This window comes from Lathyrus oleraceus, chromosome 7 (assembly GCF_024323335.1).
Source record: "Lathyrus oleraceus cultivar Zhongwan6 chromosome 7, CAAS_Psat_ZW6_1.0, whole genome shotgun sequence".
Lineage (NCBI taxonomy): Eukaryota > Viridiplantae > Streptophyta > Magnoliopsida > Fabales > Fabaceae > Lathyrus > Lathyrus oleraceus.
This window is the reverse complement of record NC_066585.1, coordinates 261,860,484-261,874,495: the sequence shown is the minus strand read 5'-3', so window position 1 is coordinate 261,874,495 and position 14,012 is coordinate 261,860,484. Positions and strand designations below refer to the sequence as shown.

At 35.7% G+C, this 14,012-nt stretch overlaps 1 protein-coding gene across 3 annotated transcripts; it reads left to right on the top strand.

Annotated features, from left to right (window-relative positions):
* The first annotated feature begins 462 nt into the window (after nt 1-462).
* LOC127100741 (uncharacterized) lies at nt 463-10,824 on the top strand. Of its 3 annotated transcripts, XM_051038011.1 has the most exons (11): nt 490-627; nt 1,244-1,338; nt 1,670-2,111; nt 2,203-2,447; nt 3,263-3,347; nt 3,455-3,640; nt 3,734-3,901; nt 4,003-4,200; nt 9,680-9,851; nt 9,947-10,118; nt 10,389-10,824. In XM_051038011.1, the coding sequence occupies exons 3-11, from the start codon at nt 1,746-1,748 to the stop codon at nt 10,480-10,482; spliced, it is 1,686 nt and encodes a 561-aa protein (XP_050893968.1). In that variant the 5' UTR covers nt 490-627; nt 1,244-1,338; nt 1,670-1,745; the 3' UTR covers nt 10,483-10,824. The 3 variants fall into 3 exon arrangements, with proteins under 3 accessions (XP_050893967.1, XP_050893968.1, XP_050893969.1); XM_051038010.1 differs by lacking the exon at nt 1,244-1,338 and having other exon boundaries at nt 463-627; XM_051038012.1 differs by lacking the exons at nt 490-627; nt 1,244-1,338; nt 1,670-2,111 and adding an exon at nt 2,772-2,910 and having other exon boundaries at nt 2,301-2,447.
* Nucleotides 10,825-14,012: the final 3,188 nt, after the last annotated feature.

Here is a 14,012-nt window from a genome sequence, read left to right as displayed (position 1 = left end):
GTGGCTGAAAATAATCGAGTTAACAGCGGTTGTTCACCGGACGGAGATGTAAACGTCGGAAGAGGTAGATCGCACATGATCCAGATCTAGCATCCATATTCACATGGCGACGACGATAATACCTACACACGACGATAACTATCACATTACTGAGACATAAGCTCCAAGCACGCAACGTCGATAGAATCTATACCCGCGGCGGCGACAACGATTAAAGTTGTACTCACGGTGGCGATACCAGACTATGCAGGTGGTGTTAGAAAAGAAAACTTCATATCCTAATTTTTCTCTTGTTTCCCGGTTCAACTGCACTACGTTTTTTTCTGACTAGTACTATAACCGCTTTTCGATTACTAAACCGGTTTTTTAAAATTGGATTAATTTCTCTGTATCCGGTTTTGGTAATTTGGTTTTAAACCTAAACCGTTATAATGGTTTTTATCTGGTTTTAAACTTAGAGAGCATAAATGGGCCGAATGTAACAAAAAAGCCCACACAACCTGGAATTTTTTTGGGAGTCGGCATCAGGCATCAATCAATCCCTCAGTCACCATACAGTCGCTCCTCGTCCTCCCGCTATTTCTGCTTCTCATTTCTCGCACGCATACCGTTCTCTGCTTCTCCTCTGTAAGTTTTCTTTGATTTTTATGCATTCATTAATTAGGTTTCGTTTTCATCTTCCTTGCACACTGATTTCGTATGCTATTTGTTCCCTCTCATGCCGTGAATCAGCGGTAGATGATGAATTAGTTATATACCTAATTTATGAAATCAAGATAGATTGTTTTAACATCAATGCTCAAGTGTTGAACATGTTCATGAATGAAGCCGTAACGCGGCTTTGTTGCATCTTAACGAAGTTGAGACTTGAGACCTAAATTCACCTTTGTCTCTGTGGAATTTTTACGACCATAACAACATTTTACTTCACTAAGTAAAATGTTAAATCATAATAGAGTTTAATTTTGATACACCGATCACAATAATTCATATGCGTGACTTTAGAAGTAGTTATGATTAAAGTCAAAAGTAATAATGATATATACTATTTTTTCACATATTCCTTAGGACTAGGTTCATAAGCAAAAGGATAATCTCTGCGTATTTTCCATCTGCATTCCTTTTCTTTTATGTATTATAATAGCAGTGCAACCATAAACCCATAAAAAATCCACCAGAAAACACATAAGATGCTTCTGGATTTGGTTTTACTTCAATTAATTTTCATTCATTTCTTCCACAGCATCGATTTTGACTTTGTGCTTCAGGTTAACCATTTCTTCCCCAAATCAGAACAAAGTGTTTTATTATCTTTCTCATGAATCCGTTGCGTTGTATGTAAGTGTTTTATTATCTTTCTCAGTTCACTGAACTGAATTCTTTGCATTGTATGTAAGTGTTTTATTATCATTCTCAGTTCACTGAACTGAATTCTTTGCATTGTATGTAAGTGTTTTATTATCATTCTCAGTTCACTGAATCCTTTGTGCAGTATGTACTCATAACATTAGAATTTGAATTCTTTGAAACATGCCTTTTCCGTCACTGCCACTTCCTGCTACGGCTACTGAACATGTTCCTCTTTTTGTTGCCTGTTCTTTTATTTTATTTTTGCCTCTTTCATATTAAAACTTGTCTATATATTAAATTTATTGGCTTGCTTTGACAGCACAACAGTGTTTTTGCTGGAGCATCTCTTTGCTTGTTGTATTTGTTGCTGATATCGAAGTGTTTTAGCAAAGAACATGACATCAAAAAGGGAAAGGGCAACTGATGATAGGGTAGAGAAGGAAGGGCTTGATTTTGAATCGAAAAGGAAAAGAGTGGATAAGGACTCTTCCCCCTCTCCTCCTCCTGTCTCCATTGCAAATCCTCTTTCTGGGTTGGCTAATAACTATGCTGACATCGATGAGGAGGAAGATTATTATCAAAGGGATAAGGGTACTGTTAGCGACAATAGGAATGGCGCATCTCAGCAGAATGGACATAAATATGAAGGGGATGATTATAGTGATGAAGAAGAAGATTCACAGGAACAACTATTTGGTGGAAGAAGTCGCCAGGTGGAGGTTCGGAAGGACTGTCCTTATCTTGACACTGTAAATAGACAGGTATTTTATTCATTTGGTCCTATTCGGTAGATATGTGTTTTGCTAGTTTGCATATGGTGTGTACTTGACTTTTATATCATGTTGTGTGTAGGTTTTGGATTTTGACTTTGAGAAGTTCTGTTCTGTCTCTTTGTCAAATTTAAATGTATATGCGTGTTTGGTTTGTGGCAAGTATTACCAAGGGAGAGGGAAAAAATCTCATGCCTATACGCATAGTCTGGAAGCCGGACACCATGTTTATATCAATCTCCAGACTGAAAAAGTATATTGTCTTCCCGATGGCTATGAAATTAATGATCCTTCACTAGACGACATTCGGCATGTCCTGAACCCAAGGTTCGTCCAATTTTCATTGGTTTTGTTTGCTGCACATGATTTTGCAAAAATGGTTTGGCTGGTGACTATTATATTTTTCATCTTTTGTCCAATGTATGTGTAGTTGCTTCTGCTATTGGCCCAGACAGTTTTGTCCTTTGTACCCCTACTTCCCCTGAAAAAACAAATAATTTGTATCCATTATTTTCAAAATTCAAGTTACGAACCTTCCAAAATAGAGTATTTCCACCCAGGGTTGTAGTTATGGTCACTTGCGTACACAAAGTCTGTTAGAATATTGGATTTAAGCCTTTGGTTAATGGTTTGGACACACATTTTGGATAGGTGGGAAATTAAATTCTTAGTGGTGTTATGTGTATACGATTTGCTCCATAATGGGCTGGGCAGAACCTTGGACAACTCCTTGGATTGGGTAGTTGAGGATCATCATTGATGTTTCGGCCACCATGGAATCCCATTTTAGGTACTGAAAAAATGTTTTTCGTGAGGAATAATTATTTTATACTTGTTTCTTAAGTCGTCAGTAGTATTAAATTTTCTCTTAATTATATACTTAGTTAATAGCATTTGTTTTTATAGGTTATGGTCATTGCGTCAAATGTGTCATAATTTTTTGCTCAATGAATTCAGTTACCCACTTGGTTATGTTATGCATTTGATCTCTTTCAGTAGATTTGTTTTCCCCTTAATTCAGAATTACATAGAAACCTTTAAAGTTCTACCATTAATTAAGTTATCTTTTTGGGCCATTGTTTATGTTTGTTTATGTTGGCTTTTTCTAAAGATTAACTACTAGGATATATATCAATCTGCAGGTTTACTGCAAAAGATGTTGAACAACTTGACAAAAATAAGCAGTGGTCCAGGGCACTAGATGGTTCTAGTTACCTTCCGGGAATGGTAAATTTGTTCTTTCATATGGAATTTTTTTTTGCTTTTAGTTGACTTGTAGTTTCAAGTTTGATGCCTTATGGCTTATCTTTATCCATCATATGAAAAAATTTCAGGTTGGGCTTAATAATATTAAGGAGACTGATTTTGTGAATGTAACAATTCAATCCTTAATGAGAATTACCCCATTGAGGAATTTTTTTCTTATCCCTGAAAACTATCAACACTGCAAATCTCCACTTGTTCATCGATTTGGTGAACTCACTAGGAAGATCTGGCATGCGCGAAACTTTAAAGGACAGGTTTGTTTCGATGCTGTCATTGTTTGTTTGTGTGTGTGTGTTTGTGTGCACGTGTATTTAACTTTTTTATGCTTTCTTTATGCATATCAACAGGTTAGTCCCCATGAATTTCTTCAAGCAGTGATGAAAGCTAGTAAAAAACGATTTCGAATTGGTGCGCAGTCTGACCCAGTTGAGTTCGTGTCATGGCTTCTTAATACGCTGCATGCTGATCTTAAAACTTCAAAGAAGAATACGAGCATAATTTACGAGTGTTTTCAGGTTCATCTTTTCACGCTAGTTTTTCTTTTGTTGATATATTCTAGCTGGTTGCAACTAGTCACTTACTCCATGTTTTTTAATTAAGTTTACTGTTCTCGCAGGGTGAGCTTGAGGTTGTTAAAGAGATTCCTAACAAAAGGATCGGTGATAAGAGAGAAAATGAGGACCAATTGGATGGCGCAGCTAGGCAATATGCATCCTTCAAAGAAACTTTGAAAATGCCATTTCTAATGTTAGGGTTGGACTTGCCGCCGCCTCCTCTTTTCAAGGATGTGATGGAGAAAAATATAATACCCCAGGTACTTCTTCACTAATTGTTATTTTGCTTGTTACATATAGACTTCACAGCGAGACCTGAACCCATGGATACACACTCAAACCTTCCCCGATTTGACTGGGAAAATTTGCTTCGACCGGGTTTGGGTTTTCCCCGATATCCAAAGTTAGGGGCAGGGATGGGGTGTAAAGACCCGCTCCTGAACCCGTCCACTAATTAAAATTACTATTTTATATTATTTTTATTTACATTTTTTTTTTTGGAATAATAATAATCTTTATTGCCAAAAACAAAGAAATATACGCCGATCCTCAGATCCAGACCCCAACCGACACGGATACAAACAACGACCACTAAAGGCTATTACAATACGCTGTCAATTTTCTATTCATTCTAAATCTATCCATAAGTATGTCATGAATATGTTGGCTTTGAAGCTCTTCCTTCCTCCCCTGTTGGAAACAAATCCTGTTTCTCACCCACCAAATGTGGTATACCGTTTCAGCCAGCGCAGCTTTGAAAATACGCATTTTGTTGCCCTTCCCTTTGGCTTGTTGCCAAGCAGTATGCTCATTCCAATCAATATGGATATAACCAAGCCCAAGCCTATTAAGAATCTCCTTCCAAATCTTCTTTGTGATTGCACACTCAAAGAATAAATGGCATCTATTTTCCTGCACATCACAAAACAGACAATTCCCATCAGTATAAGTCCCGTGTTTCATCAATCTGTCTTTGGTTTGCAATCTGTCCTGACAGACCAGCCAAAGAGTAAAAACAGCCCTTGGTCTAGCCATGTTTATGTACATTAACCTCCTCCAATCAACTCTTGGCTTGTCCCCACGCAGATGCCGATACATTCTTCGAGTGCTATACATATTATTAGCCTGGAATTCAACCCAAATATCATTAGACATCAATTCAGCTTTATGTTTACACATGGACTTCATCAACCATGAACTGTTGTTGTTGGGCTGGTATTCCTCAATCACTCCATTCTTCAAGTAGTAAATATGCATCCATTTAACCCACATTTTATCCTTCTTCTCGCTCAAATTCCAGAGAAGCTTGCCAATGGTGGCTTTATTCCACTCCCCTAAGGCTATGATGTTCCTTCCACCATTTGCAATCGAATCACAAACGTGGTCCCAGGCCACCGGCGCTCTTTTACTCTTCTCGTCATTTCCAGCCCAAATGAATCTTCTACACATGCTTTCAATGAGCCTAATGATCCTTTTGGGTAGAAGAAAAATTTGCATCCAATAATTGGTTATAGCAAACATCACACTTCTCACCAACTGTAATTTACCTGCATACGACAAAAGACGGCTACACCAATGGTTAATTCTAACAGTCATTCTATCTAGCAGCCCTTGACAATTGTTGATGGTGAGCTTTCTACTGTTCAGAGGCACTCCAAGATACTTGACTGGAAGCTGCCCCAAAGAGAATCCAGTTGCTTGCTGCAAGTTTCCTTTAGTTATGCCATCTACCCCTTCCACAAATAGCTTGCTTTTAGGAATGCTCATTTGCAAGCCAGTTGAGTTAGTGAATTTTTCCACCACCTGCATAATGAGTTGAAGAGAACCAACATCCCCTCTCGCAAAAATCACAATATCATCAGCAAAACACATGTCGATAAGCTTCAATTTTTCACATTTTGGTGAAAATTGAAGTTTGGATTATTATTCAAGTTTTGGAACATCCTATGAAGGTATTCCATCACCAGCACAAATAAGAGGGGGGAGATGGGATCTCCCTGTCTCAATCCCCTTTTTGCTTCCAGAACTTTTGAGGGACTCCCATTGATATTGAACCGATAAGAAGTAGTGGTTACACATTCCATTACCCAATTTCTGAACATCTGAGGTATTCCCATCTCTTGCATAATCTGAGCTAAAGCATTCCAGTCAACCGTATCATACGCCTTTTGAATATCCATCTGAACCTTGCACCTCGGAGAAATATTCTTCCTGTTATACCCTTTGATCAGTTCTTGAGCCAAGATGATGTTGTCCTGTATGTGTCTACCTGGAACAAAAGCAGATTGTGATTCATCCACCAGCTTACTGATCACCTTACCCAGTCTAGTTGTTAGGATTTTTGATATAATCTTGTAAATTGTACTACAGCAAGCTATAGGCCTCATATCCTTAACAGTTTTAGCATCAGGATTTTTGGGGATAAGAGTTACCAAGGAGCAGTTAAAAACCTTCAGCATCTTTCCATTATGAAAAAATTCTTTAACTGCAGCTGTCACATCATTTTTCACAATTTGCCATGTAGCTGTGAAGAAGTAAGCGTTGAATCCATCCACCCCCGGTGCCTTATTCTGGCCTATACTTTTCAGAGCACTCCACACTTCCCCTTCCTCAACAGGTCTTATCAGCTGACAAGCACTCTCTCTATCAAGAGTTTTACCATTCCTTACGGTGGTAATATCGATACATCTCAGGTTCAGGGATTTAGTACCTACCAGTTTGTCATAGAATTGCAAAACTTCTTCTTCTATATCTTCTGGTTTGCTTAGGCTACCTCCATTTACAGACTCCAAAGAATACATCCCCTTTTGCTTGTTTCTGTCCCTCACATAGGCATGATAAAAAGCATTATTACGATCTCCTAGTTGTAACCAATTCACCTTGGCTTTCTGCTTCAATATATTTTCCTCTGTTTGGTTCAAATGGATGAGGTTCTCAGTACACTGCTTCACTCTCTCAATACTTTGCACATCAAACAAATTATTTTGGAGATCCTTCTGTTCGTCTAGAAGCAATTGTCTGGCTTTCTGGATTTGGTCCTGAATGTCTGAGTATTGGGAATTCAGCTTCTTCAGAATCGGTTGCAGTCTCAATAATTTCCTCCATAATCTGTACATGTTATTACCTATCACCTCTTCTTGCCAACTGTTCTTCACAATCTGCATATAGGTAGGCTCTTTAACACTACAATTCAGGAATTTAAACATCGATCCCTTCCTTATCTGCTGTTGGCTAACACTAACTTTGACAGGGGTATGATCAGAAATATTAGGTGCCAAGTTTTCCACTACAGCATCAGGATACTTCTGCAACCACTGGATGTTAGACACCATTCTATCAATTCTTGAGTGGATGATTCCTTGGGTGTGTTTGTTGGACCAGGTGAAGTAGCTTCCTTTGGAAACATTTTCAAACAAGCTAACATTGTGCATCATCTCATCTAGATCTCTATATTCTGCATAACTAACTGGTTGCCCACCAATTCTATCCTCCTCCTTCAAGACATTATTAAAGTCCCCAATGACAACCCAGGGCCTATCCATACTGCTTCCCAGACTTTCCAACTTGCTCCACAATGTTTTCCTATGTTCCACTTGATTGAAGGCATAAATCATTGTAGCAACATATCGAAAGGAGTTATCTATTCCATAAACCTCAAAGTGCAGAAATTGTTCATGGACTTGAATCATCCTAATAATCACTTCAGCTTTATTCCACAGAAGCCAGATCCTACCATTATAGTGTTTGTCATAGTTATCTTCAAAACACCACTTATTTTCATAATATCTTCTTATTCCAGCAGCCTTATCTTCTTTAACTCTAGTCTCTAACAAGCCAACAATAGGAGACTTAAAAGAAGCAATATAAGAAAATACCTCCCTGTGTCTAGCTCCTTTATTAATTCCTCTCACATTCCAGGTCACTAGCATCGTAGCCTTCTATCATCCCCTACAGGACCTTCTCCAATCCTTAGAGGTGTGAAAGTGTTTTGGTATTCCATGGATGAACTCTTTGGTGAATAATTCATTACTCTTTTACCTCTGTCCTTTTCTGCCACCATAGTCCAGTCTGTGCTAGTACCCTCTTCTTCTATTGGTTTCTCTGCTACCATTATGACTGGCTGAACCTCTCCCCTTTGAGTTTGGTCCCCTTGGGAAGGCTCTGACTTCTGTAAATTCCCAACTGGTTGCCATATCTTCTTGACTTGGTGGTTCATTGGCTTCTTCAGTGCACAGTCATGCCCTATTTTCAGGCATTTATGGCAATATTTGGGTACCCATTCATACTCAATACATTGTTGGACAAGCTTGTTGTTATGATCCCTGATGTTGATGCTGTTTCGAAGTTTTTGTGTAACATCTACCTCCACCAACATTCGGGCATATGAGACCCTTAGCTTCTTTGTTGTACATTCATCCATTGTAATTGGTTTTCCAATGGAGCTTGCTATCTTAGCCAAGCATTTCTCTCCCCACAGGTGAAGGGGCAATTGGGGAAATGTGACCCACAACGGCATAACCCGCAATATGTCCTCTTTCATCTCAAAATCTGAGCTCCACTGTCTTAAGAACAATGGCTTCCCATAAATGAAATACGGGCCCTGAGCTAGCACATGTTCTCTATCCTCTTGGTTCCTGAATCGCACAATAAAATATCCTTCATCATTGTAATACAGCTCTGGTAGCGAAACCGAGTTCCAATTCTTCTCCATGAACTTCTTGACTGCATTCATTGACAGAGAATCTCCTAGGGCAAACAATATAATCGAATTCGACCAAAACTCGAGCTCGTCTTCAACATCAGATTCTTCAATTTTTACTTCCACTTCGCCATCGACAATCGTGGGTGGGATATACTCCATACTCACCGCTCTATTGATTCTTCTATTGCCTCTTATGATTCATATTAATGCTCTTTACTTATGTTAAAATTTAATCTCTTTTCAATAGACAATTGTATTTCAATATTATTTTATCATGGTGTAGTAGTTCTAATTTTATTAGTATTAATTAAAACAAGATTTTTCAATTTTATTTTTCTAAATATATGGGCGGGATGGGGATGGATATTCATTTTCTAATCCGGACGGGGAGGAAAAACTTGCTCTTGCCCCATTTTGAAGTATTATAGTCAATGTATTTTGGATTGAAATGACCCTAAATTGAAGCTTGATTCTTGTTATTTTGTCTGTTATATCCAATCGGTACATCATACATATATAAATTGAAATAGTTTGGATATGAAAACCAAGAAGGATGTTGTAAAACCAAGATTGGTAACTTAATATCACTTTCCGATCATTTAAAAAAAGCTTACTTTGTGATATTTGCTTGACAAATTAAGTGTCCACTGTCATGCTGCATCCTTTCTAGTTTCTAGTGAATTTTTCTCTTGATTTCTAACCATCTCTTACTTTTTTACTTTTCAAGTAAAGTAGATGTTTTTTTATGGTTTATTTTGCATGCTAGATGGAATGCGTCATGTCTGCTATTTACCATCTTTTCTATAAGCACTTAATATATATAACAAGACACTTCATATGGATCTGCATAGCTCTTTGCTTCCCTTTAGACAATGAAGTTGTTAAAACAACTTTATTTTATTGAAACCAAATGAAATAGACTTGAGCTTGAACATAGTCATCACTTATATGGTTTGTTTTGATGTATTCATTTAAATAAAAGTCAATGTCTGTAATTTCTTTACCTATAATCAGTGCTGATAAGGCTTGGTTTCTAGGTTCCACTTTTCAACATACTAAAGAAGTTTGACGGTGAGACTATCACCGAGGTGGTCCGTCCTCATATAGCAAGGATGCAATATCGTGTTACCAGACTGCCTAAGTATATGATTCTTCACATGCGGCGATTTACCAAGAACAATTTTTTTGTGGAAAAGAATCCTACTTTAGGTGAGAACTTATGTTGAAAAAACTGTAATGTATTCAAGTTAATATCAGCCTACTTATTTCTAAGTTCACCCTAATTCAGTGAATGTTTGTTTCAGTCAACTTTCCTGTGAAGAACTTGGAGTTGAAGGATTACATTCCCTTGCCAACACCAAGAGAAAATGAGAAATTGCGCACTAAATATGATTTGATTGCAAATATTGTTCATGATGGCAAACCAGGTGAAGGATCCTATAGGGCGTTTGTGCAACGAAAATCAGAAGAACTATGGTAATATATTTTTTTAGTAGTATTAAAATGTACAAATCTGGTTAGGTGTTAAGAATACTATATTTTCAACACTCACTCTTTTATTCGGTGAAATTCATTGTGTGAAATTCATGTGGATTTCACCACTTTAGAAATAGGTCCCTAATAAAGTGGTGGAACCCACATGATTTTACCCGATTAAGATAGTGTGGTGTTTGAAAGATTTTTAAAGTGAGTGTTCAAAGCACTCCTCACATAACAATTTTAAGGTCTAACTCTTTGATTTTTCAGGTATGAGATGCAGGATTTGCATGTGTCAGAAACACTCCCTCACTTGGTTGCGCTTTCAGAAACTTACATGCAAATATACGAGCAGCAGCAGTGAAAGGCCGAGTTCAAATCCTTTTCTGAGAGCACTGCAACCTGGCAGCTTGTGTTCTGAAGGATTTAGAATGAGAAATGATTCATGGTTACCACACAATTGGTTAATAGGCAACAGTTTAGATGCTTTTGGGGAAATTATAATGCGTGATTATTGTAGCCAAGTGGCTTATAACATTCAAATGTATCTCATAGCCTTGAGGAACTCTTGAATTTTTTGTTGTACCTGATATGATAGGTTACCGGTGTAACTTGTGGAATGTGAGCTTAAACATTGCTCAACACTTATAACCCTGTTTAGTCGTTGAATGTCTTTAAGTTACATGATGCATAATGTTTCTTTCAACCATCTACAAGTTAATTACACAAATTTTGTTGGTAGACAACACTATGTAAAACTGCAGAAAAAATTTGATGTTCTTGTCCTAGTGGATTATGTGTTTGTGTGTGTGTGTAGCCAGGATTTGTCTCGTAGCTTTTTATCATAGTAATGTCTTACCTGTGTTATTTATAAATTTGCAAATCATTCTAGCTATACTAATGATCTCAGTGAGAATAACTTGTTGTGCTAACTCTGCTATAGTTTTTCTGATAACTTTGTACTCACCAAGAGCATGGTAACAATATATCAAGCAATTACTACCTCTATTTTATTTTGGTATATTCTGTTTTGCTCTGAACTGTAGAAGTACCTACATGTTATAAATTTTAAGCAAGCATTCCAAGTTACACGAGTCAATAAAAAAACGATTATAAGTTATATTTACCCTCGTTATACTAGCAATTACATTTTACTTCCATTAGAGTAACATGTAAGTTTTGTACATAACATCGTACACTGCAAAATAAAACTTAAGATTTCTGTGAATTAAGATAACGACATTTCAATAAAAAATGTTTCTTTTATAAGGATGAAATGAAAAGACAAACCAATTTTAAATCTTCAAATGTTCACTGGAAAATCTTCCATATTTTGCAAACCAATTAACTCAATTATGTCGAAGAAAAGAGAATAATGCAATAATGCAATCATAAAAAATAATGATGTAGCTGATTTTTTTTGTTTATGATGTGCATTGTCAATAAATATTTGTTTTTGTTTTTATTTTTTATTTTTATAAAATTGAAAATTTTAATACCTAAAAAATCAAAATTTTGCAACAAGAAAAATTTGAACAAGTCCTCTCCTTCCCAGCACTCTTACCACCAGGTCATATTACTTTGCATTTTTATCCAATTTAAATATACATATTGTATACTTGTTTGATTATACTTTAAAAGTGTAATAAAATATACTCAAATAAAAATATACTTGCTTTACATTTTTATCTCACTAGACCACAAATATTTATTACACTTTTTGATACATAATAAATATATTTTGGTACAATTTTAATTTCTTTTAATACGTAATTAATAATTAAAATATTTAAATATTAATTAATTAAATAAATATATTAAATTAATTTAAATTAATTTAAATTAATTCATAATTTAATAAATTAAATAGTTATTTTAATTCAATTAAATATTAATAAATTAAATAATCTTTTTTAATTCAATTAAGTATTAATCAAACTAAATAGTTTTATTTGCCCTTCGGAAAGGTTGGGTCAAAAGATTAATTCAGATGGTACTAAGGATGATGGGTAGGTAATGCCGAATGTGGAATTTAAATAGAGGAAATGAACGAGAATGGTACTAAGGATGATGCCGACCGATTGTGGGATTTAACTGGAGGAAATGAAGGGCAATGGTTAGAGGCTTTGCAAAGAAAATATGCAATATGTAGGAATTGTGGGGAGTTCTCGAAGATTTGAAGCTTATTTCTAGAATGAATTTTACTTTCACGTGGATTCTCTTCAAGTGGCTAAAGGTATCAGTCAAAGGGACTCTAGCAAAGCTATGGGAAGAAATTTGATTTCAAAAATCAAATTTCATGTGGAGCAATTTGTGGATGTTAGAGTGAGACATATGATCAGATGCTCTTGCGAAGAGCAGTTTAAGAAATCAGGATTAAATTTGTTATTTTGAGGTTAACTTGGCCTCGGCCCTCCTTAAAAAAAATATATTAATCAAATAAATCGTATTTAATTCAAATTAAATAGTAATCAAATTGTATATAACATATTTATTATATAAGTTATATATTTAATAATATTAATTTATTATATAATTTAATAATATAAAATATGTTGTATATTATTATTTCATTAATATTATTAAATACTAAATAAATGTTTTTTATATATTAAATATAATATATACTAAAATATTAATAAACATATTCCTAATAAAAAAATATACACTTTTAAAAATTATACATATTTATTATGTGTATCAAAACATAATTACTTTTTATATCTAAATACAAATTTATTACACTTTTAGTATATACGAAGTACTGAAATATTTTTATTTATTGATAATTTACAAAATACGAAACATTATAATTGATAATAAATTAAAAGAAAAATAAACTTCTACGTAATAATAAATATTAAATTCTATCATTGTCATTAAAATTAATAAAATCAAATTATTTTTAAATTTACTCTCACATCCTCTAGGTTATTTTCATCCATATCTTTATAGTATAATTTGATGGGAAATTCAACAACAAATAACAATAACAACTCTAACAGAGCAATATGCAGCGGATAATCAATTTTCCAAACTTGCAAGAATCTGTGAGGAGCAACAACAAATAATCAAGGCAACTAAAATCACCACCACAAGGGACACAATAATTTTAACGTGGAAAAACCTTCTCAATGTGAGAAGTAAACAACCACGGGACCAAGCCAGTAATAGAGCTCCACTATGATCAAAATATGGGTACAAGAGAGTTTTAAATATGGCACAAATTCGTGCTCAGTAACCAGCCAAAAACATCAAGGTAACCAGCATAACAATCAGCCAAAACAATGAGAAAACAAGCATGAAATTGAGAACAAAATTCAGCAGAAAAACCAGAAAATACTGCTACTGTCCGAGCTCGATTTCTCCCACCTCAGACCTCTGATCGACTATCCAATCGGTCAGATTGAAGTACCACGAGTCACGAACCTGCTGTCCAAATTTCAGCCCGATCCGACGGTGAACGAAGGAGAAATCGCGAATCTAGTGCAGCTGCTCTGTTTTATGCGAAAATGGGTTTTGCTCTTCCTCTCTCACTTTTCTCTTGCCTCACTATTTGAATTCAGCTCTCTCACCCTCACTAATCTGACCTCTCTCCACTTGGTTAAGTGAGACACATGAGCTTGCACATATTGGGCATTTCTCCATATAGGAAGGGAGCCCAAAACCCAACATATCTCCCCCTCACAACTATGTGGAGGTGACCGCCAAACCGACGATCTCACAACAAGTTTCAAACTTGTTTCTCGGTAATGCCTTGGTCATTATATCGGCACCATTATCATTTGTATGAACCTTGGCCAATTCCAACAACCCAGCATCCAAAGCATCACGTATTCAATGATACCTAACATCAATGTGCTTAGACCTAGAATGAAAAGTTGAATTCTTACC